We start from the raw sequence: 23,486 nt of genomic DNA on the forward strand, positions 1-23,486 counted from the left end.
TCCTGGATGTGTTGATGGTTCTCCTTAGTGCTGCATCATAGAATCTTAGAGTTGGAAGGTACCCCAAGGGTCATCTAGTCCAACCCCCCACAGTGCCGGAATCTCAGCTAAACGCATCTGTGACAGATGGTCATCCAACCTGTGCTTAAAAACCTCCAAGGAAGGAGAGCCCACAACCCCTGAGGGAGTCTGTTCCACTGTCAAGCAACTCTTACTGCTCCTGATGTTGAGTCGGAATCTCCTTCCTTGCAACTTGAAGCCATGGGTTCGAGTCCTGCCCTCCAGAGCAGGGGAAAACAAGCATGATCCCTCCTCCCTGTGACAGCCCTTCAGATATTTGCCCCTTTGGTCTAATGCAGCTGCAGCCAGACTTTTCTGATGCTCTTATGGGATTCTTCCATTGTGGTGTCCCCCCGCCCCCCCCCCCCAGATTGACTCCCATCCGCCAGCTCCTGGGATCCATGGCCAGTTCCCCTCGCGTGGTGCAGTGTGCGGAGAGCGTCCCTGTCTTACTGCAGCTCTACTTTGGAGTCGTAGGCGAGGTAAGGCTTGCTTCCCCCCTGCAAGGATCTGTTCCAGTTGCATTTCCTCCAATAGGCCTGCTTCAGTGAAGGCTTTAAACTAGGGCTTTAGAAATTCAAACGTCAAAAGTGCATCCAATGCTTAGGTGTCTGGGTTCCTCACCTCCTCCCTAATCTGGATTCAGCTCCTAGAATCGTAGAGTTGGAAGAGACCACAAGGGCCATCCAGTCCAACCCCCTGCCGAGCAGGAAACACCATCAAAGCATTCTTGACATATGCCTGTCAAGCCTCTGCTTAAAGACCTCCAAAGAAGGAGACTCCACCACACTCCTTGGCAGCAAATTCCACTGCCGAACAGCTCTTACTGTCAGGAAGTTCTTCCTAATGTTTAGGTGGAATCTTCTTTCTTGTAGTTTGAATCCATTGCTCCGTGTCTGCTTCTCTGGAGCAGTTTTGATTCAAATCCTGTTTTGATTCCAGATTGTAGTCTAGGAGGGTATTCACTGTGACCAGCATCATGGCACTGAGTCTTCTACAAGACTGGGTTATTCCATGTTACGCTTGCAACAGCCTTGAGGAGTGATGGCATAGGGAGGTGGGGGGAGGTTGCTGATTTCTTCCTGCCTACCATGCAGATTGGCACTTACTTCTGAGTAAGCGTGCAAAGGATGGCATCATTAGGCCACAGTCCTCAGCACACTTACTAGGTAGTAAAGGTAAGGAAAAAGACCCCTGGACAGTTAAGTCCAGTCAAAGGTGACTATGGGGTTGCGGCGCTCTTCTCACTTGCAGGCCAAGGGAGCTGGCGTTTGCCCACAGCCAGCTTTCTGGGTCATGTGGCCAGCAGGACTAAACCACTTCTGGTGCAACAGGACACCGTGATGGAAAGCAGAGCGAACAGAAATGTTGTTTCCCTTCCCGCCAGAGTGGTACCTATTTATCTACTTGCATTTTGACGTGCTTTTGAACTGCTAGGTTGGCAGGAGCTGGGACAGAGCAACGGGAGCTCACCCCGTCGCGGGGATTCGAACCGCCAACCTTCCGATCGGCAAGCCCAAGAGGCTCAGTGGTTTAGACCACAGCGCCACCCGCATCCCTTTATTAGCTGCAGGGAACACAGTGGGATTCTCTGCATCGGATTGCTGTTACCCAGTGTGCTTTGCGGCTGCATCAGGATTTGAACTAGGGTCTCCCTGGTCTAAGTCCAGCACTCAAACCACTGGACATGCCAGCCCTCAACCTAAATGCGGATTTGTTGTTTATTTCTTTATTCTGGGAAGCCGCAGCAGCACCACGGGTCCCGATGACATGCTCATCTCTGTATAGTGAAGGATTTGCTGCTAACCAGGATGCGAAACCATGGTTTGAAGTGTGTCGGCAAGGCCTGGTTTGTGCTGCATCTGCTCCAATCGAAAGCACTTTTCCTGCTCCTCCAGCCTCTGCCCTTGCAAGGCAACAAGCAGGTGCCCCTGGTGTCACTTTGGACGAAGTCCTCCAGGAGCAAGTTCAAAGCCAGCAAACTTCAGGGCACCTTTTGGATCTCAAGCAGACCCAAGTCCACAAGCCAGTTATTTCCCAGAAGAGGCATCCGGTTGGCTCCTGTGAGAACAGGATGCTGGACTAGATAGGCCCCCTTTGGCCTGATCCAGCAGCCTCGTCTCATATCCTTAGTGAGGGTCAGTGCTAACCCTGGTCCAGGGGTGTGTCTGCATCACCATGCCAGAATGCCAATGGGTAAACCAAAAAAGATCCCCTGTGTTGCAAAACAGAACAATCTGAAAAACATCAAGCAGCACGTCGGCTAATAATATATTGACAATATTTATATAACACTGTGAGACTGTTTCAAAATTCATAGAAGACGTGTAATATGTGCAGGGAGTCACAAACTAATAAGAGTCAAGTAACTATTCCATAAGCAGAATGACTAGAATGGTATGTCACTATAAAAAAAAATGACTCAAATTGAGGCTGACCGCCTTTCCACAGTAAATATCAGATCCAACATGTTGTCGAGAGAGAGCTGGAGCACAGTGGTGCTATAAGAACAGATTGAATACAGGCCTGTCATTTCAATCTCTGTATTGTATTTGAATGTAATGGATTTCATTTTATATCATTGCCAACTGATGAAGAATTATCATGGAAAAAGTTCATTATCCTAGAAGAACTGTTGCTGTGCTCGGAGCACCCTTTTATGACATTTGGAGCACCTACCATCTCACTCCTGTGTTGCTGTTCTTGTACATTTGGATCTGATATTTACTGTGGAAAGGCGCTCAGCCTGAATTTCAGTCATTCTTTATAGTGACATGCCATTGTAATCATTCTGCTTATGGAATAGTTACTTGACTCTTATAAGTTTGTGACTCCCTGCACATATTACATGTCTTCTGTCTATGAATTTTGGAACAGTTTGCCAGTGTTATAAAATATTGTCAACATATTATTAGCCTACGTACTGCTTGATGTTTTTCAGAACGCAGATGGGTGGCAGGTCTGCTCAGTAGATCTTTGTTATAGCGGGCGATGGGATGAGTGTAGCAGGCAAGGGCCCGGGATTCTCCAGGATTCCCGGCTCTTCCTTCGCTGAGTTAAGGCACTGAACGGTCCGTTCTCTTCCCGCTTCTCCAGTTTGCAGATGGGGCTCTTGCAAACAAGCTGGTCCTGGCAATCCTGGAGAGGAGCGACCAGCTTTATGGAATCCCGGCTTTCAAGGCAGAGGTGTACAGGTGAGTGTAGACTCATCATCTCAGGTGGGGAAAGGGCGAAATCTGCCATCTCCAGACTGGGGAGTTTTAAGCCCCAATAGCAAGTGAAGCTCCTGGATGGAGTAGTTCTGTAGTGTTTCCCCTTGAACCTTTCTCTCCAATAGAACAGTTTTCTGACTTGATACTACAGTGTCCCTTACAGTCAAGGTTCCTCTTGGGATATTATCTCTCTGTTCATCACCCTCACCTATTGGTTGCTTACGTCTCTATTCCAAGTCTGGTAGAAAGTGGTCTATTCATTTGTTTTATTTATAAAAATATTTATTTACTGCTAATTCATTTTTTAAAAAATTGGAGCGGATTACAGCAATGGCACACAAAGCTCATTCGATAAAAACCATATTAAAAGTTTAAATCAGAATAAAATAAAATAATTCGTTCTAGTAGCACCTTAGAGACCAACTAAGTTTGTTATTGGTATGAGCTTTCGTGTGCATGCGCACTTCTTCAGATACACTGAAATCTCATACCATGAGCATGCACACGAAAGCTCATACCAATAACAAAATTGGTCTCTAAGGTGCTACTGGAAGGACCCCCCCCCCCCGATTACGGCAGACCAACATGGCTACCTACCTGTAACTTTAAATCAGAAATCAGCTATCTTATTGTGGAAAGGTGTATTGCCTCCTTAGGCATGGCGGACTAGAAAAAAATTCAGCAAGCATTTGAAAGTTGAGACAGAAGTTGTCTACTGAATCTCTAGTGGCAGAGAGTTCCACAGGACTGGGCAGATGACACTAAAGGCTCAGTTTCCAAGTGATGTGTATATTATATTGCAACTGAACTACTGACACTGTTCTGACCAAGTGTTCTTTAGCTGTAAAGTCTCCTCAAGCGGCTTACAAAAATCGGTAGTAAAACAGTCTGTACCTCCAAGCTTCCAATCTCTTTAAGACACGACACACAAAGAAAAAAATAATGGTAGGGAGAGAGGGGGAAAAACAAGCTCCATTCATGTTCTTATGCCATTAACAAGCTGATAAAAAGCTTTAGAAAAAAAATGCATTGTGAGCCATGGAGACAGTGGTGCCTTTGGATCAGAAAAGTCTGAGGATGATTGATTGGAAGAAGAGGTGGCTCTTGAGAAAATGTCAGGGCAGCAACTTGACTAAATAAGTGTTAATTGATTAATCACACGAGACTGAGTCTGGCCTCTAAATTTGCATATTGGTAAAAAAACAAAATAAAGGCATTTCTGATGTGAGGCACCAGCTCTCTTTGCTTTAAGTTTGTGTGCATCTTCAGAGGCCGCCTTCCCTGTGCACACAAGAGAAAAGGAGAGAATGCCTCTCTTTTTTAAGTTCAGGTTTCTTCATTTGAAATTTTTCCCTAGCTGCCGTTCATGCGAAGGTTCCAGGGTAACATGTACAAAAGTGAATAAAATCAATCCCCACAGCATATAAATGCAGTTTAAAGTAAGCATTAAAAAAACAAGACAAAGCAGGCATACAAAACCACCCCAGAAATACAGTTCCCAAGAATTTCATCTACATGATACACATTTCTATTAAAAAAACATTTTAAAAAACCCCTACTCTACCAAATAAATCAAGAGCAAGTTTTTAGTTGATCTGAGGGTGTTTTGGCACAGCGAATCCAACAGATGGATCCCTTTGGCGCTGCAGCCCTAACTGACGCCTGCTCTCCTGGTGTCATCAAAGCCTTTTTTTCTTCTTCTTCTTCTCCCCCCCCCTCTTTTTTTAATAAAAAAAAGTAAGCTTCATTTTATTTCAAGTTAAAATGTACAAACCATAACATAACATAACACAACATAAAGGTAACATAACAAAACATAACATAAGCGTAGCATAATCAAATCTAACTAAACATAAGCAAACATAGGAAATATAATCCGGTATAACCAAACATAATTTCCAAAATTTTCGGAAAGATTCAAAGATAGACAAAAAATAGACAAGACAGAGATAGAGACAAATTAAGAGAAAAATAAGAGCAAAATATATGTAACAAAGAAAAAGGAAAAAAGGAAAAAGGAAAAAAAGAAAAATACTAATTAAAAAATTTAAAAGTAACTTCCAAACATTTACATTCTGTTCTCTCTCATGTACAATTTTACTAGGCTTTTCCTAATCCTTTAGGTTCTAAACCATATACCAACTTTTTTGTACTTCCCATTTACTTAATCAGCTTATGCTGATTTGGGGCAAGGCCTCTGCTGCCGCAAGAGCCTCTCCCAGAGCCCCCCCCAAAACGCCTCCTGCCAGAAGCCTATTCAGAAGCAGAAAGTGGCCCAAACGCTGTTTCGGAAGCCTTGCTCTCTTCCCCTGTGGGTTGCAGAGAACGCCTGGTCACCCCGGCTGCCCTCTTTTCCCTGCCAGGGTGATGAGCTCCCAGCTGTCGGTTCTGTGCAAGCGGCACCCTTCGCTGGTGGTGGAGCTGTCCCAACAGCTTTTGGAGTTTTCGGGAACGGTCACCAACATTGAGAGCAAAGAGGACCTATTCACTGACGTGGTAAGCAGAGACCCACTTGCCCTTGTGGGTAGGACAACCCCCCACCCCTACATTCCCACCTGGGATACTGATCATATCCCTTATGCCAGGAGAGGGGAGCCTGCTGGCCTTCCAGGTGTGGCTAGACCCCATCTCCCATCATCCCTGATTGCTCCAGAGAAGCGGACACGGAGCAATGGATTCAAACTACAAGAAAGAAGATTCCACCTAAACATTAGGAAGAACTTCCTGACAGTAAGAGCTGTTCGGCAGTGGAATTTGTTACCAAGGAGTGTGGTGGAGTCTCCTTCTTTGGAGGTCTTTAAGCAGAGGCTTGACAGGCATATGTCAAGAATGCTTTGATGGTGTTTCCTGCTTGGCAGGGGGTTGGACTGGATGGCCCTTGTGGTCTCTTCCAACTCTACGATTCTATGATTCTAAGGGGCTCAGCAGGGCTGGCTGGGGCTGATGGGAATCCAGCGACCTCGATGGTCCGCAGGCTGCTCTCTCTCTCTGTGTTAGATTCAAAACAGGGGTGGGGGAACCTGTCGCCCAACTTCTAAGCTGTTTCTTCTCTGATCTACCCAGCTGAAGCGTTGCCAGTTTTTCATCCATTCACCAACTTGTGTGTTTGCTGTGGAATTCCCTTCCCAGATAAAATTAATCTGGCCTCTTTTAGGTACCAACCAGGCGAAATTTCTGCCGGTGGTTTTAGCAGAACATTGACCAGCTGTTAATTTAGTCCTTGCCAGGTTTTTTTTTATCACATTAACTTTTACTTTGGTTGATATTGTTATTTTACATACCGATTCACCTGACCTCGTGGAGAATGTGCGCATAATCTGTCCCTGAAGAGGGAATTGTGTACACAGTTGGGGATTCTGGTCAATGTACAGAACCCTCAACAGGCCGTTTGGAATGCGCATGTCTTAACTGCATTTTTGTACATTCTCCAGCTGTTACATGTTAATTTCCAACAGAATTTGGGAAATGCACCTATCTCGATTTTACAAGCCACATCACTTTAAAAAAGGAATGGAGCAAAAATGTCTTAAATAACCAGAAGATAGCAGACCCTTTTGGAGTTACGGAACAATTTTAACTACAGAGTTTAAACCATGATTAGTTGATTTATTATTTAAATCCCACCATTCTCCCCAAGAACCCAAGGTGGCATGTGTGCCCCCCCCCCAATTTTGTAAAAAAACCAAAACCCAATCTGTGAGGTATTGGTGGGGGGGGGGGGGAGAGAAGATTGAGTGGGGGTTTGACTCAGGTTCTTCTCAGTTCTAGCCCCCATTTTTATTTACATCCTATTGTTCAGTTCAGAAGGATCCACAAAGCCGTTTGTTATTTATGCAGCACATTAACACTATGACTGCTTGTATTTGTTCTGGCACAAGGGTGCCCAAACTTTTTTCAGAGAGGGCAAGATTTGATGTAGTCAACATGCGTGAGGGCCGACCAAAGTTGTTGAGCTTTTTTAAGGATTGAAGTTGTTGCGCTTCTTTTAGGATTTGACCTCATGAAATAAACAGCCGCAGGGGCTGGATTAAACCAGCCGGTGGCCGAAATGGACTTTGGACATGCCTGTTCTGGCACACAGCCTGCAAAGTTATGCCTGAGGCCCAGGAGAGTTACAATCTCAGAATTGTGGAGTTGGAAGGGACCCCCAAAGGACATCTAGTCCAACCCCCTACAGTGTAGGAATCACAACTAAAGCACCCCTGACAAATGGCCACCTGACCTTTGTTTATAAACCTCCAAGGAAGGAGCCCTCCACCTTCCTAGGAAGTTGGTTCTGCTGTCAAAACAGCTCTTACCCTCAAAAAACTCCTCCTGGTTCCAGCCAGCAGTTTTTCCTCCCTTTCTCTTAAGGAGAACTGCTGGTCTCTCCCTGGCCAGGGACAGAGAAAGAGGCACCAGGTGCAGGCGAGTCAATTCCTGCTTAGTTCGTCCACCCACAGGCTTTCTCTACTGCTTTCCTCTCACGTTTATAGTCCTCTGTGAGGTAATGAGGTGTGTATGCCCCCCCTCTGAAGGAGTGTGCCTTCCCACAGGTGTGGACCATTGGCGAGTACGCGTCCGTATCGCACGACAAGCGGTGCACGGTGGAGCAGATCAACAGGTTCTTCGAAGTCCTTGAGGCCATGGTCTTTGAGATCACTCAGCTGCGGCCCTTGGCCAGCATCCCCAAATACTCTCCTCGCGCCATTGCCGTCCTCATGACCGCGCTCACCAAGCTGGCATCTCGCAGCCAGGACTTGATCCCAAGGTTTGAACCCGGGGGGTGGGGGAGCAGGACTGAACGTCCGCTCTGGTTTGCGTATGCAATATATTGCTATATTGTCCAAAGCAAGTTTGAAGTCCATACTGTGATATTGCTTTCATAATTTTTGACCTGGCAATATATTGTGCCCTAGACACCAGCTTGATATGGTTGGGGTGCAGTTTGGTGGAGAAGCACCCCACCCCTTGAAAGGAGAGCAGCTTATCACAGCCTGGGCCAGGTGTTTTGGAATATCACTTCCATCAGCCCCAGCCAGGTTGGGGAATGCTGATGTGAAAAGTCCCAGCATCTTAGGTGGCGAGAAAGACCTGCTGTTTTGCTAATCCACTGGCAGCCACCTAGACTTGGGGTGGTGGGCAGGAGGCAGATCCCATGGGTGCTACCCTGTGCCTTGCCTCTTCCCCTCTTGGTAGCCGGCAGCCCTACTGGCCAGTCGATACCAGATCTGGCTTTAGTGGCAGATGGTTTGCAAGGATTTCTGCCTTCCAGTTGTCAAAGCAATAGCAACAGCTTCAAAGTCCCTCCCAAAAAATTGCCAGAAGCTTGTGGGGTTTTGCTGCGATAAAGCTTGCGTCCATGACTCTGACCACCACTTCCCGGGCTGAGCGTGTGCTCAGAGGCCCTCCATTCCTTGGCATGTTCCTTTGCCTGGCTGAGCTGCTGCCGTTTTGCAGGGTAAAATACAAAGTTCCCCCTGCAAAGCTCAAACCTGCCACCCCCAATGAGACCCTGTTGGACTGACAGGTGTGGCCAGTGAATTGCTTCGTAGGATTTTGGACCCAGATCCTCCCTCCAAACTTAGTTCTGGCTCCTAAGAACCTCAGAAGAGCCTGTGTGCTCAGTCTGGCCAAAGCCCCTCGCCCAGCAGCCTGTCCCCACAGTGGATACCTATGGGAAACCTGCGTGAACACAGAGGTGCTCTCTCCCCCCTCACATTTCCCAGTGGCTGGTAGTCTGGGGCAAACCAGCACAGCTACCATGGTTGGTACCCATTATTAGCCTTGCCTAATTTGCCTGTGACCCAGGTGGCGCTGTGGGCTAAACCACTGAGCCTAGGGCTTGCTGATCAGAAGGTCGGCGGTTTGAATCCCTGTGACGGGGTGAGCTCCCGTTGCTCGGTCCCAGCTCCTGCCAACCTTAGCAGTTCGGAAGCACGTCAAAATGCAAGTAGATAAATAGGAACCGCTACAGCGGGAAGGTAAACGGCGTTTCCGTGCGCTGCTCTGGTTTGCCAAAAGCGGCTTTGTCATGCTGGCCACATGACCTGGAAGCTATACGCCGGCTCCCTCGGCCAATAATGCGAGATGAGCGCGCAACCCCAGAGTCGGTCACGACTGGACCTAATGGTCAGGGGTCCCTTTACCTTTACCTAATTTGCCTAATCTCACATTGATGGCCATCACTGCCTCTTGTCGCAGTGAGTTCCGTAGTTCAACTATTTGCTGGTGTGACCTTCTTCCTTCACGTCCCCCCCCAAAGCATCTTGCTTAACTTCCCCAGAACCCCTTACCTGGGTGAGGTGTGCAGGATATGTTAAAGATGGCAGGTGACCAGGTTTGGAGCCCACAGCCCCTGTGACCACCCCACTCCAAATGGGAGGACTGTTTCTCTCTGCCCCCAAACCTCGGGGAGCGAGGAGTCCTCTCCTTCCCCCCCCCCCTGCCCTGCAAGCCGGCTCAGCCCTGCCCTTCTTCCCGTGTCTCTGCACAGGGTGTCCCTCTTCTTGTCCAAGATGCGGACCTTCATCCAGAACCCGGCCGTCTCCTCCACCTACAGCCCCGAGGACGCCGAGGCCATCCTGACCCGGGCCACGGAGCTGATGAACTTGCTGAAGATGCCCAGCGTGGCTCAGTTTGTGCTGACCCCGTCCCCCGAGGTCTTGAGCCCCCGGTTCCACCGCGACACAAATGTTTCCCTGCCACTGGCCATGAAGGCAGCCAGCCAGATCCTGGAAAGGGGAGCAAGCTCTATTCCTGGCTGAGTCCTTCAGGTGGAAATGTATCGTCAAGGGCTGTTGGCTGTGGGGCATAGGCAGAGGCAGAGGCAGAGTTTGGGAGGGTGTGGGACAGGATTTCCCCACCAACAGGGTGGAGGGAGTCTCTCTAGGGAAGGTTTGTGGGCGAAGGAATGAAATTGGCCAAGTCGAACAATTTCCTTTTTGAAAACAGGCTTGATTTTTGCCTTCCCCATTGTTTGGGGTGATTCTGCCTCCCTCCTCTGACTTTTCAGGTGCTTCGATTTGCCTGTCCTGTGCTTGTAACTGGGCAAACAGTTTACAGACTTCTTTCCCCAACCCAGTAATCAATGTTGTTGGATCTGGGCTCCCCTATGAATAAAATGTTGGTTTGGCATAGCCAGGCGCAGTGCAAGCTTGTTCCCTGATCTGCTGCCTCAGAAAGCAGACCTCCAGGGGCAGAAGACTCCCGGCTCCCATCTTTGGGGGTCTGAGTCTCTGGACTCCCTTGGAGCAGCAAAGGGTTAGGGGCGTTTTTGCACTCCCGGCTAGCCCTCTGAGCCAGTCCCCCATTCCTTTCCCCCAGCTCTCCTTAGCTTGAGCCAATTCAGAGAAGTCAGGCCAGCTGAAGGTCACAGGTGTCATGCTCAGCATATGTGCCAAGACCACATAACACCGGTCTTGAAAGATCTACATTGGCTCCCAGTACGTTTCCGAGCACAATTCAAAGTGTTGGTGCTGACCTTTAAAGCCCTAAATGGCCTTGGTCCAGTATACCTGAAGGAGCGTCTCCACCTCCATCATTCTGCCCGGACACTGAGGTCCAGCACCGAGGGCCTTCTGGCGGTTCCCTCGTTGCGAGAAGCCAAGTTGCAGGGAACTAGGCAGAGGGCCTTCTCGATGGTGGCGCCTGCCCTGTGGAACGCCCTCCCAACAGATGTCAAAGAGGAAAACAACTACCAGACTTTTAGAAGACATCTGAAGGCAGCCCTGTTCAGGGAGGCTTTTAATGTTTAATAGATTATTGTGTTTTATTTTTCTGTTGGAAGCCGCCCAGAATTATTATTATTATTATTATTATTATTATTATTATTATTATTATTATTATTATTATTATTGCAGGCACGGCTGGGAAAAGGCTCCCAGCCTGAAACCCAGGAGAGCGTTAATGGCGTTGACCTCAGTAGAACACCAGAAGGGCCTGCTGGATCAGGCCAGTGGCCCCTCTAGTCCAGCATCCTGTTCTCACTGTGGCCAACCAGATGCCCCGACGGGGAGCCCGCAAGCAGGAGCTGAGCACAAGAGCCCTCTGCCCAGCTGCAATTCTCAGCAATGCAGAGCCATAGATCAGGGGTAGGCAACCTAAGGCCCATGGGCCACAAGTGGCCCACAGGGGTTGTTTAACCGGCCCACGAGCCGCCCCCGAACTGAGCCACCCACTTGGCAAGTCCCCATGCGCTGCACTAAACCAGTGCAGTGCGGCGCAGGGACTTGCTTCTGCAGCGCCAGAAATTGCGTCTGCGCAGTTGCCGGAAATTGTGTGTGCGTGTGCATGAGTGCGTGTGCAATCCAGCCCACAGAGGGATCTCCACTGGAGTGAACCAACCCAGGCGAGGTAAACCTTGCCCCGACTCCTGCTATAGTAAAAGGCAAAGGACCCCTGAACAGTTAAGTCCAGCCAAAGGTGACTATGGGGTTGCGGCGCTCATCTTGCTTTCAGGCCGAGGGAGCCGGCGTTTGTCCACAGGCAGTTTTCCGGGTCATGTGGCCAGCAGGACTAAACCGCTTCTGGTGCACTGAGGAACGTGACAAGTGCCAGAGTGCATGGAAACGTCATTTACCTTCCCGCCGCAGCGGTACCTATTTATCTACTTGCACTGGCGTGCTTTTGAACTGCTAGGTTGGCAAGAGCAGGGACAGAGCAACAGGAGCTCACCCCGTTGTGGGGATTCGAACCGCCAACCTTCCAATCAGCAAGCCCAAGAGGCTCAGTGGTTTAGACCACAGATCCACCCATGTCCAACCTTTAACCTCTGATATAGTACAGCCTAATAATAGCCTCCTGGATCAGGCCAGTGGTCCATCTGGCCCAGCATCTCTTTCCACACCGAGTTTTCCTCTGGCGGGAAGCATTTTCAAGCGCCCCACCTTGCTGACACCAGTGAAGATCGTGCAAGGTCTCTGGAGCCCCTCACACCCTTCCATAGTCCTCGCCTGACATTTCCAGGGCGCTATATGGTAGGAATAGTCGCACTGGGCATTTTCCGGACCAGGCGCAATTCTGCCTTTGCGCACAAACCGCCATGAATGTAATCTCTCCCCCCCCCCAGTAAGTTGCTGGCCTGCTTTTCAACTGTGCGCCTCTTGAGTCTGTGTGAATGGTGTTCCCCTTCCCGGCACTCCTTTGCCTTCCCTTTTGCAAAAATGAACACAGAGCCCAGAATGAGACACGGCTGCCAACCCTTGTTACGACGGTTGCTAGTTTTACTGTATCCAGTTATTAAACCCAGAGGAAAGGAGCTTGGACATGCCGGCCCCTTGTCCCTGGCCTTGTTCTTTATCACATCGCCTGCAATACTGTAACTATATACAATATTATTATTTTTTAAAAAAGATGCACGTTATTAACAAACGAAGGTTGTCGCCCTTCCTCAATCCAGGGAGAAAAACGGCTGTCTTTCAGTCCAGCGAACCGAGGATGCTCATCCCGGCAGAAGGGATTGAAAATGTTTGCCTTTCGGCTTGAGATAAGTGCTGCTTTAATACTGTTCGCCTAGAAAATGGAAGCTTCTCCTGTTCATCGGGGTATTGGAGGAGGTCTTGTGTAAATGAGATAAAGTCTCTCTACATGAATGGGACCACTGATGAAACTTCGCTTGAATCATTGGCATATTTTGGCTTCTTTTCCTGATCTGCTGCCCGGCACACAAAGGACGGTGGGCAGCGTAGCTCTTGCGGCCGTAAGCAGAACTGCCGCATGCCGTGGCAAGGAGGGCCAGTCTGTTTGAAAAGGGCCGTTCCTTTAAGGAAGATGGATCCGCCAGCAGCTATATTGGCTACAGCAGCCCTGTTGAGCCTCCTTGCTCAGAAGCAGTTGAGCTGCTGAATGCCGGCTGCAGGGAGGGCGTCTGCCTTCATGGCCTTCCTTGTGAGCTCCCTGGAGAAGGCATCTTGCCCAGCCGCGATTCAGAGAGAGGCTCCTGGGCTTGGAGACTTAGACTAGGTCTGTTGCAGCCGGGCATGGCTCTCTCATGTGCTTCTTAAGCAGGTGTTGTGACAGCCCAGCAAATCTGAAGATTTAGGGCCATCCAGTTATTTAACCCAGTGCCTGGAGGCGGTTGGAGGATGGATGGTGGCTAACAGATTGAGGTTGAATCCTGACGAGACAGAAGTACTGTTTGTGGGGGACAGGAGACGGGCAGGTGTGGAGGATTCCCTGGTTCTGAATGGGGTAACTGTGCCCCTGAAGGACCAGATGTGCAGCCTGGGAGTCATTTTGGACTCACAGCTGTCCATGGAGGTGCAGGTCAATTCTGTGTCCAGGGCAGCTGTCTATCAGCTCCATCAGGTACGCAGGCTGAGACCCTACCTGCCTGCAGACTGTCTAGCCAGAGTGGTGCATGCTCTAGTTATCTCCCGCTTGGACTACTGCAATGCGCTCTACATGGGGCTACCTTTGAAGGTGACTTAGAAACTACAACCAATCCAGAATGCGGCAGCTAGACTGGTGACTGGGAGCGGCCGCCGAGACCACATAACACCGGTCTTGAAAGATCTACATTGGCTCCCTGTACATTTCCAAGCACAATTCAAAGTGTTGGTGCTGACCTTTAAAGCCCTAAATGGCCTCGGTCCGGTATACCTGAAGGAGCGTCTCCACCCCCATCGTTCTGCCCGGACACTGAGGTCCAGCACCAAGGGCCTTCTGGCGGTTCCCTCGTTGCGAGAAGCCAAGTTGCAGGGAACTAGGCAGAGGGCCTTCTCGGTGGTGGCGCCTGCCTTGTGGAACGCCCTCCCAACAGATGTCAAAGAGGAAAACAACTACCAGATTTTTAGAAGACATCTGAAGGCAGCCCTGTTCAGGGAGGCTTTTAATGTTTAATAGATTACTGTGTTTTATTTTTCTGTTGAAAGCCGCCCAGAGTGGCTGGGGAAACCCAGCCAGATGGGCGGGGTATAAATAAAAAAAATATTATTATTATTATTATTATTATTATTATTATTATTATTATTATTATTATTATTATTATCCCCTAAAGTCCCTGTGTCTATCCATCATTGGGTCTTAGATTTGATAGAGCTGTGCATTTGGGGTGGCCAGTAGCCATAAAGTGGGGAGGGGCTGGCTGTGAGGCCCCTTTCATAATAATTTTATTTATACCCCGTCCATCTGGAACATGTCCCCAACCTCCCATCTCTCTGCTGCCTGACATCCATTTCCCCTCTCTGGGACTTTGTGGATTTAGCTTTTCTCCCTTACTCCAGGCCTCGGGCATCCTGCGGACTCCGACTCCCATCAGCCCCTGTCAGGATGATGGGAACTGTAGTTCAGCAACAGCAAGTGAGTGTCAGGCTCCAGGGGCAGTGCTTCCCACCTCTCGTCCTGCACATGTACTATGTCATAGTTGCGGCACCCCCCTCGGCTTGGCGCCCAGTCATGCTGTTTGGGCTCCCCATCCTGCCTTCCTTTGCACCCTCCTCTTAGCCTGGCCACGGCAGCTTCTTCCCCCTGGGCCTGTACATGAACAGGTAGCTAAGCGACAACAGCTCGTTTTCTCCCAGGCGTTTTTGCAGCAGAGGCAGGGAGGTAGCAGTCAAGGGCTTGGGATGTTGCTGCAGGGCTAAGTTCCCATCCATCTGGGTGGGTGCACAAACAGCTGGTCTCGAAATTCTCCAGTTGCAATGAGAGCAGGCAGCCACAACGGGGCAGCGCCGCCTCTCTTTAAGTCGCCAGCTGTTGGCACCTGGTGTCTGCAAGAGCGAAGCCCAGCCTTTGGCTCTGAGACGGCAGCAATTCAAACCATCTTGACGGTTCCAGAGCTGGGAGGGCAGAGTTTGCTTCTGAGGCCAGGCGTAGTCTGATGTTTCCGCCTGCAGGCACTTCCGAGGGGCGGGTGGGAGCCTGCAGCCAGGGTGCCCCATTGCAAGAAGTCTCCCCAGGCTGTGCCCACGGCCCCGATCCCTTGTGCACTGTTGGAGAACCCAGGAGAGCTGTTTCGGAGGCAACCCTTCTTTTATTTTAAGGGGAAGGGGAGGAGCTGAAGCTGATTTTCTTGGCAACCTCCAGGTCCGATTTGGCCACCAGGAACCGCAGCTTCTTGCCCCCCGATCGGATGAGGTCGACGGCACTGAAAGAAGAAGGGGAGCAGGGGGAGGGGAAAGCCCATCAGAAGGAGTGGGCGAGAGCGAGAAGGCAGGGTTGAGCCACACCATCGGTTCCTCCCGCCCCCACCAAGCCTCCCTCCCTCTTTCCCTACCTCTGGTAATCGGAGCCAATAAGGCTCGTGCCGTTGACAGCCAGGATCCGGTCCCCAATAGAGAGCCTGCCATCAGCTGCTGCAGGGCTGTCGTGGATCAGGGTCCGGATGTAGATCCCGGGGGAGTTCAAGGGCGTGTGCTGATGAGGAGGGGGGGAAGAGAAGGTAAAGCAGGAGTCTGTGATGGAGGGAGGCATTTGCAGGAGCCTACTGTTGGACTGGGAAACTCCTGGGCTGCCTTCTTGCCATCTCTTCTTGCAACTGGTTGGCAGTTCGTTTCCAGGCCCAACTCGAGGGGCTCGTGTTAGTGTTTGAAGCCTGAACAACTCGGGATGCAAAGACCTGAAAGGTCACCTCTCCCCTCCAGACTCCCTCGGGTGCCGAGATTGGTGGTGGAGCCCCTCCAGGCACTTCTCTGCCCTCAGAGGCTCAGAAGGGGGTGGTGACCTAGGAGAGGGCCTTCTCTGCAGTGGCCCCTAGGCTGTGGGACCCACTCCCTAGAGAGGTGCAGCAGCTTCCAGAGGATGCTGAAGATACGCCTCTTTGCCCTGGCTTTTGACGCCACCTAAAGACCCGCCTTACTTATTGCAAACTTACTGCAAACATGACAACATCAACCCTGTTGTGTGGGAATCCCTTGCAGACGACCACAATGCCTGGTGAAAATCAGTCGGGTTGTGCATCCGCAGCAGCGACCAAAAGAAGAACGAGCGCAGAGAGAATAAACGCCCGGCTGCATCTGCAGCCAGCACAGCCAGCCACTTTCCTAACAAGTTGGCCGGGGACCATTTTAGCACATAGAAGAAGCTTGACGTAGCTCAGGGGCAGGGTGTGTGTTTTGCATGCCAAAGGGTCAATCCCTGGCGTCTCCAAGCAGGGCTGAAACTCTGGAGACCTGCTAATGGCCTCTGCATGGACCAAGGCTGGCTCACGTGGGGTGGGGGGTGCCCTGCAGTTTTTGTTGGGCTCCAAATTTCCCTTGGTCCCAGCAGCCAGCATGGACAATGGCCAGGGGTGAATGGTGGGAGCTGTGTACCTCTCCATCTGCACAGCATTCCCAACCAGCCCTTCTTTGGGACCAAACCAAAAGCGACTGAAGCTGGGAGAACGAGAAACTCACCAGGCCATCGATCAGCCCCATTCCCAAGCCGATGGGCCCCTTTTCCAGCTCCACTACGAAGACGTAGCAAAAATCGTCTGTGGCCGAGCTGCGGCTCGAAGAGGCTGGCGTTGGGAAGTCGTAGGGTGTTGGCGAAGAGCCTAGGGTCAGAAGGAAGGCAATTTGTGGGCCTGTCTGTTCCTCGCAAGCAACACCTTCTAAATAGAAGAACGTAAGGAGAGGCTGCTGGATCAGGCCTGGGGCCCATCTAGTCCAGCTTCATGTTCTCACAGTGGCCTACCAAACGCCTGTGGGGAACCGGCAAGCGTTTCTCTCCTATGTAAGTTTTACTGTTCAGACTAAGAGTTGGCCAGGTTTTCCTTACCCAGTGGCCAATGGTCTTTATTTTCCCATTTCTGTGTGCAATACACTCTCTTGCTGCTGTCAGCAGTATGGCAAATCAGCTGTAAATCACTTTTAAACTGCGAGGACCTTCTGACCAAGTGCACACAACCAGCTCTGGGAGCTTGTGCAGGCTGCAGCGAGCTCCATCTGCCCCCAAAGCGCGGCTGTTTTTGTGAAATAAATGGGAGCTCGGAGGCCAAGCGTCAGAAGCCACCGAGCCCAACCTGAGGCTGGAGCTGCCCATGAATTTGGCAAGGGCTGCTCCCAGCTGCTTCCACCCAGTGACTCAGAGGCGGGAGCACATGGTGGTAACACACTGAATTTCACTTCCGAAGGCTGGGAGAGGATTTGGCAACTGAAATGGACTCTGCCTACCTCGTCATTCCCTCCAACGTGGACGGGCTCTGCCCACCGATGGGCTTGCCTCGTGAGCCACAGCTCCTGCAAAGCAAGCCTAGGCAAGAGTCCTAGAAGGCAACTGGTAGGGTGGAAGGCAGGGAGCCCAACACCAGGGGGTGCCAGAGCCAACGACAAGCAAAGCCAACTATGGACGGATGACGACTAACAGAGTGAGGTTGAATCATGACAAGATAGAAGTACCATATATTCCGGCGTATAAGACGACTGGGCGTACAAGACGACCCCCAACTTTTCCAGTTAAAATATAGATTTTTGGATATACTCGCCATATAAGAAATACGATATGGCGTATAAGACGACCCCTGACTTTTGAGAAGATTTTCCTGGGTTAAAAAGTAGTCTTACATGCAGGAATATACAGTAATGTTCTTGGGGGACAGGAGGCGGGCAGGTGTGGACGACTCCCTGGTCCTGAATGGGGTAACTGTGCGCCCCTGAAGGACCAGGTGCGCAGCCTGGGAGTCATTTTGGACTCACAGCTGTCCACGGAGGCGCAGGTCAATTCTGTGTCCAGAGCAGCTGTCTACCAGCTCCATCTGGTACGCAGGCTGAGACCCTACCTGCTCGCGGACTGTCTCGCCAGAGTGGTGCATGCTCTAGTTATCTCCCGCTTGGAGTACTGCAATGTGCTCTACGTGGGGCTACCTTTGAAGGTGACCCAGAAACTACAACTAATCCAGAATGCAGCAGCTAGACTGGTGACTGGGAGCGGCTGCTGAGACCATATAACACCGGTCCTGAAAGACCTCCATTGGCTCCCAGGATGTTTCTGAGCACAATTCAAAGTGTTGGTGCTGACCTTGACTTGAAAGCCCTAAACGGCCCAATATACCTGAAGGAGTGTCTCCACCCCCATCGTTCTGCCCGGACACTGAGGTCCAGTGCCGAGGGCCTTCTGGCGGTTCCCTCGCTGCGAGAAGCCAAGTTGCAGGGAACCAGGCAGAGGGCCTTCTCGGTGGTGGCGCCTGCCCTGTGGAACGCCCTCCCATCAGATGTCAAAAAGGAAAACAGCTACCAGACTTTTAGGAGACATCTGAAGGCAGCCCTGTTTAGGGAAGCTTTTAATGTTTAACAGACCATTGTATTTTAATATTTCGCTGGAAGCCGCCTAGAGTGGTTGGGGAAACCCAGCCAGATGGGTGGGGTATAAAAACTACATTATTATTATTATTATTATTATTATTATTATTATTATTATTATTATTATTATTATTATTATTATATAATTCTAGTCCACCCCATCTTCCTCCTCCCCCTTGGTGAATTCTACAAAGGAATCACAGAGGCTGATCCTCAGGCACAGGGAGGCCTATAAAGGTAAAGGGGCCCCTGACCATCAGGTCCAGTCGTGTCCGACTCTGGGGTTGCGGCGCTCATCTCGCTCTATAGGCCGAGGGAGCCAGCGTTTGTCTGCAGACAGCTTCCATGTCATGTGGCCAGCATGACAAAGCTGCTTCTGGCGAACCAGAGTAGCGCACGGAAACACCGTTTACCTTCCCGCCGGAGTGGTACCTATTTATCTACTTGCACTTTGATGTGCTTTCGAACTGCTAGGTGGGCAGGAGCTGGGACCGAACAACAGGACCCCAATCTGGTTGTTAAGTAAGAGGGCAGGCAGGGGGGTGAGGCAGCGCCCCATCTGCCCTAGTGCACCAGCCCCTTCTGAGTGGTCGGCATGGCTTCAGCCTGCAGGGTGGCAGGTCCCATTTTGGGGGGAGATAATAAACCTCCCCACACGTAGAAAACTACCCCAACTCAAGGCTAGAACCTCCCTCCCTCCTGTCTCTTGTTTTACTTGCTGGAAAATTCTGGGGAGCGTTTGTGCTTAAGCCACGGGGACCAGCACCCCTTGCTACGTGGGGCGGGGAGACCAAAACCGTGCAGGCCGCAGTGTCCAAACCAGGCGAGGCCACACAGACGCCGGGGCATCATCACATGGATTCAGGGGCGAACTGGGTGAAGAAAAACAAGCAGAGCTTGAATCCTAGCGAGACGGAGGCACTGCGTCACTCTTGTGCCCAAGAAAGGGGTCCGCCAGCTGCCCTGGGTGAGGTTGCCCTCCCCCTGAAGGAGCACGTTCGCAATTTTGGGGCTGCTTCTGCATCCTGTTCTGTCCCTGGAGACTCAGGTAGCAACTCCAGCTGGTCTGAGAGCTACGGCCATTCCTGGCCACAAGCAGTTCGTGTTCTGGCGGCTTCAGTACTAGATTACTGCAGTGCGATTAGCTGTTTTGTTATTTACAGTTTAAATAAATAAATAAGCACAACAAAGTTTGGTTGTCGAATGCTTTGGAAGCAGAACAATTTGGAACCCGAACGCCGACAATCCGGAAGTGAATGCTTCCGTTTCCGAACAATTTTCGGAAGCAAAACGGCTTCCGAGCAGTGTTTTTCATTTTTCTCCCTTGACTTTGCAGCCAGCCTGTTGATCCTCAGTTTTCAAAATTTTCGGAAGCCGAACAGTCTTCCGGAATGGATTAAGTTCAAAAACTGAGGTTCCACTGTATTTGATAATCCATTCAAATGTAACAGTTCGCAATAACTCTCGACAGAATAATTCAGCAGAAACATACTCCAAAAATTATTATAACAGCCTTCCCTGGAAGGTTCAACTCGCTTGCCCAGAAAGTGGCTCTTCCATCCCTACCTTCAAGGGTCGTGGTCTTGGTGCAGCTGAGGCCATTCCTCCGAGGGTCCGCTGTGGCCTTTCCGGGAGTGGCCTCGGGGGTGAGTTCGAGGCCCGCTGGGTCAAAGGTCAGAGGCGTGTTGGGTGGGGTCAGCAGGCAGGAGGGGTCTGCTGGCGCCGATGGGACACTGCCCTTCCCCTGGGAGGCCTGCAGGTGGAGCTGGTGGAGGCTCTCCTGGAGCCGCAGCTCACAAGCCTCGTTATCCCCGGCGGAACCGTTGGCGCCCGGCGGGACGGGAGATGGAACCCCAGCTGCCCTGGGCTCCACGCAGCTCACAGGTCTGCGGCGCTGCCAGTTCGCCCGGGCGTAGGAGCGCCCCGTCGCCTCTGCCTCCGAGTCCGCCTGGGGGGTGGTTTGGCAGCCGATGGCATCTGTCTTTAACAGGGAGATACAGAGAAAGAGGAGGCATAAGTCTCTCCCTTACTTATATGAAACATCTATATCCTGAAATTCATTGGGGGGGGGAGCTGTCAGCGGTTTACTACAGCTGTACAGGAGAACCATGAAAACCATATTGAAAAAGAATGTTAAAATCAGAAATCAGCTAACTATCGTGCAGAGGTTATTATTGTCATTTATTCAATGTATATGCCAGCCTTTGTCAAGAGACCACAGGGAGGTTAACAGCATAAAACACAAAATACGCGCTATAATAGTAGTAAAAGAAATGGGGGGGGAAACCAACCCCCCAGAAAACACATTTAAAAGGCCGTAGGTTGTATAGTTAGCCAAAGGCCTGGGAGAAGAGGAACATTTCCGACTGACACCTAAAGGTGTATAATGAAGGCTGCAGGTGAGCCTCCTGGGGAGAGCACTCCACAAGTGGGGAGCCACTGCAGAAAAGACCCCGTTATCATGTTGCTACCTTCTGGAGCTCTCGTGAAGAAGGGCCACAGGAGAGGCGGTCCTTGAGGTGTTGTAGTTCTGAGCCGTTTAAGGCTTTATAGGTCAAAACCAGAACTTTGATTTGGGCCCAGAAACTGGCAGCTTAGTGCAGTTGGGCCAGGATCGGTGCAATATGTTCAAATCGCCTTGCCCTGGTGAGCAACCTGGCCGCTGAATTCCAGTTGTTCTTAATCGCTCGCATAAACTTGGCAGAACAGAAACATTTTCAGGCGGGCATTGAAAAGTTGGAACAGAAGGTGCCTGCTGAATCTCCAGTGGCAGAGAGTTCCACAGGACTGGGCTGGTGACACTAATGGCTCCATTTCATGTTGTAGCCAGACGAAACTGCCAAGGTGGGATAGAAGGGTTCAGGTGGTCTTTGAGGCATCCGGGCCCTGAATTGTTCAGAGCTTTGTCAATTAATCCAAGGACTGTGAGTCTGGCTCTGTAGCAGATGGGCAGCCAGCAAATATGCTATAGAAGTGTGGAGTCTCATCCTCCTTGATGGGAAGAAGAGGGAAAGGTATGGACCCAAGACAGCAGGACATGCAAGGCCCCATCTAACCTGTTTTAATCTCTCTACAGCCCATGGAAAGGGAACTCCTGCATTAAAGGTCACTTTGTGGCTGAGGCGGGGATTTGAACCTCCCTGGTTTAGCAGTCAGACTGCTACACCATGCTGGTTCCTAGTGCAGCTGAACTGCCCCATCCTTGCCTTCAACCCCCTCTCATAAGATCTAGGAAGAGCCTGCTGGATTAGGCCAAAAGCCCACCTCGTCCTCTGGCGTCTAAACCACAGAGCCTAGGGCTTGCCGATCGGAAGGTCAGCGGTTCGAATCCCCGCGACAGAGTGAGCTCCCGTTGCTCGGTCCCAGCTCCTGCCAACCTAGCAGTTCAAAAGCATGCCCCAAAGTGCAAGTAGATTAATAGGTACCGCTCCGGCGGGAAGGTAAATGGCATTTCCGTGTGCTGCACTGGTTTGCCAGAAGCGGCTTAGTCATGCTGGCCACATGACCTGGAAAAACTGTCTACGGACAAACGTCGGCTCTCTCGGCCTGAAAAGCGAGATGAGTGCCGCAACCTCAGAGTCGTTCGTGACTGGACTTAACTGTCAGGGGTCCTTTACCTTTTACCACCTAGTCCAGCAGAGCAGAGCCATCCTGGCTAGTAGCCGTTCAAAGCCCTCTCCTCCTCCTCCCTGAATTTGTCTAATCCTCTCTGAAAGCCATCCAGGTTGGTGGCTCTCACCACCTCTTGTGGGAGGGAGTTCCACAGTTCATCTCTGAGATGCATGAAGAAGGACTTGCTTTCCTCCGTCCCAAATCATCCAGCATTCAGCTTCCTTCATTGGATGCCCAGGAGTTCGAGTGCTAACTCTCCCCGTCTTAGCCCTGCTAAGGAGCTTTCCATCCCCTCGCTTTCAGGTTAGGGGATTAGTGCTAATCCCTTGCATTGGCTTCTCTTTCTCTCTTGTGAAGCATCAGCCCAGAAAGGCTTTCAATAAAGGCCAGGAGGGGCTGCAATTGGAGATAAGGCAAAGCGAGGAGGGGTTGGTCTCAAGCGCCAGCAGGGGACTCCCAGTAGGTGCCATCATGGGGTCATTGACAGGAAGAGATGTGGCAGACCATGAGGGAGCCCCTTTTCCCCTGGTGTGGGGTGGGGGTGGGGCAGACACAGCCCTTTAAGGGCTGCTCAGAAAAGCAATCACAATTCCACCTGACATAACTGACACTCAGCGGGAAAGAAAGCAAATTTTGACATCCTGCATAAACGGAGCACCGTGGCACCCCTTGTCTCGCTTTGCAAAACTCCCGCAGCTTCTGCTACTCCTAACCTAGTTGCAGCAACGGAGAAGCAGGAGAGTGGAATGGAGTCTCTTGTAAGAGGGGCTGGTTGGTTGGTCGGCCGGCCGGCAGGCTGACACCCTGAACTGGAGAAGTGCAAGCTGCATTTGCCCTGATAATCTTTATACAGTGGTGCCTCGCTTAATGAAAGGATTTTTCGAGCGGAGCTTGCCTCGCTAGATGAATGCGTTTTACGAAAAATTCGTCTAGCGAATCGCGGTTTCCCATAGGAATGCATTGAAATTCAATTAATGCGTTCCTATGGGCAAATTAAAAAAAAATTGAATGCATTCCTATGGGATTCGCTAGACGAATTTTTCGAATTAATTTCGTCTAGCGAGGCACCACTGTATATAATTCTCATTTAAAGTGCCGCAACCCTCTTTGCTGCAATAGACTTAAGATTCTTACCCCTTTTGGAGTTCTGCCTTGACCTGAAAATGTGTGGGTGCTGATTTCACAACCAGGTGAACGCCCCCTGCCCCCCCCCGCCCCGGGGAGAATGTGGGCGACATCGTCGTCCTTCCCAATTCAGATTATAGGAAGATTTCTTTGCAGATGCTCAGCAGAAACAGGCATGTGGTGTTGAAGGAAAGGTGATGAGCAGGTGCAAGTCTGGTGGGGGGTTTAACATGCTCACTCCTTGGAATTTGAGCCCTCGACTGGTTTTCAATTATTC

At 50.6% G+C, this 23,486-nt stretch overlaps 2 protein-coding genes across 4 annotated transcripts in view; one reads left to right on the top strand and one right to left on the bottom strand.

The window, feature by feature from the left end:
* Positions 1–14,137, top strand: part of AP5Z1 (adaptor related protein complex 5 subunit zeta 1) — a 28,630-nt gene extending 14,493 nt beyond the window's left edge. Inside the window, exons 13-18 of one of the 2 annotated variants that reach the window (XR_009558539.1) lie at positions 431–542; positions 3,157–3,254; positions 5,636–5,768; positions 7,808–8,022; positions 9,748–11,344; positions 12,652–14,134. Coding sequence is in view for 1 of the 2 variants with exons in the window: in XM_060282601.1 (XP_060138584.1) it covers positions 431–542; positions 3,157–3,254; positions 5,636–5,768; positions 7,808–8,022; positions 9,748–10,018 (829 nt within the window). In the remaining variant the exon portion in view is untranslated. Of the gene's footprint in view, positions 1–430; positions 543–3,156; positions 3,255–5,635; positions 5,769–7,807; positions 8,023–9,747 lie in introns of both variants that reach the window. The other variant, XM_060282601.1, reaches the window with a different exon arrangement.
* Positions 14,138–14,793: 656 nt separating this feature from the next.
* Positions 14,794–23,486, bottom strand: part of RADIL (Rap associating with DIL domain) — a 73,835-nt gene continuing 65,142 nt past the window's right edge. For both annotated transcript variants that reach the window (XM_060282600.1, XM_035132145.2), the window contains 4 exons: positions 20,039–20,453; positions 16,589–16,728; positions 15,469–15,608; positions 14,794–15,339 (listed from right to left, as the gene is read on the bottom strand). In XM_060282600.1, coding sequence (XP_060138583.1) covers positions 15,231–15,339; positions 15,469–15,608; positions 16,589–16,728; positions 20,039–20,453 — 804 coding nt within the window. In that variant the 3' untranslated portion in view covers positions 14,794–15,230. The remainder of the gene's footprint in view (positions 15,340–15,468; positions 15,609–16,588; positions 16,729–20,038; positions 20,454–23,486) is intronic.

Source organism: Zootoca vivipara, chromosome 14 (assembly GCF_963506605.1).
Source record: "Zootoca vivipara chromosome 14, rZooViv1.1, whole genome shotgun sequence".
Classification (NCBI taxonomy): domain Eukaryota; kingdom Metazoa; phylum Chordata; class Lepidosauria; order Squamata; family Lacertidae; genus Zootoca; species Zootoca vivipara.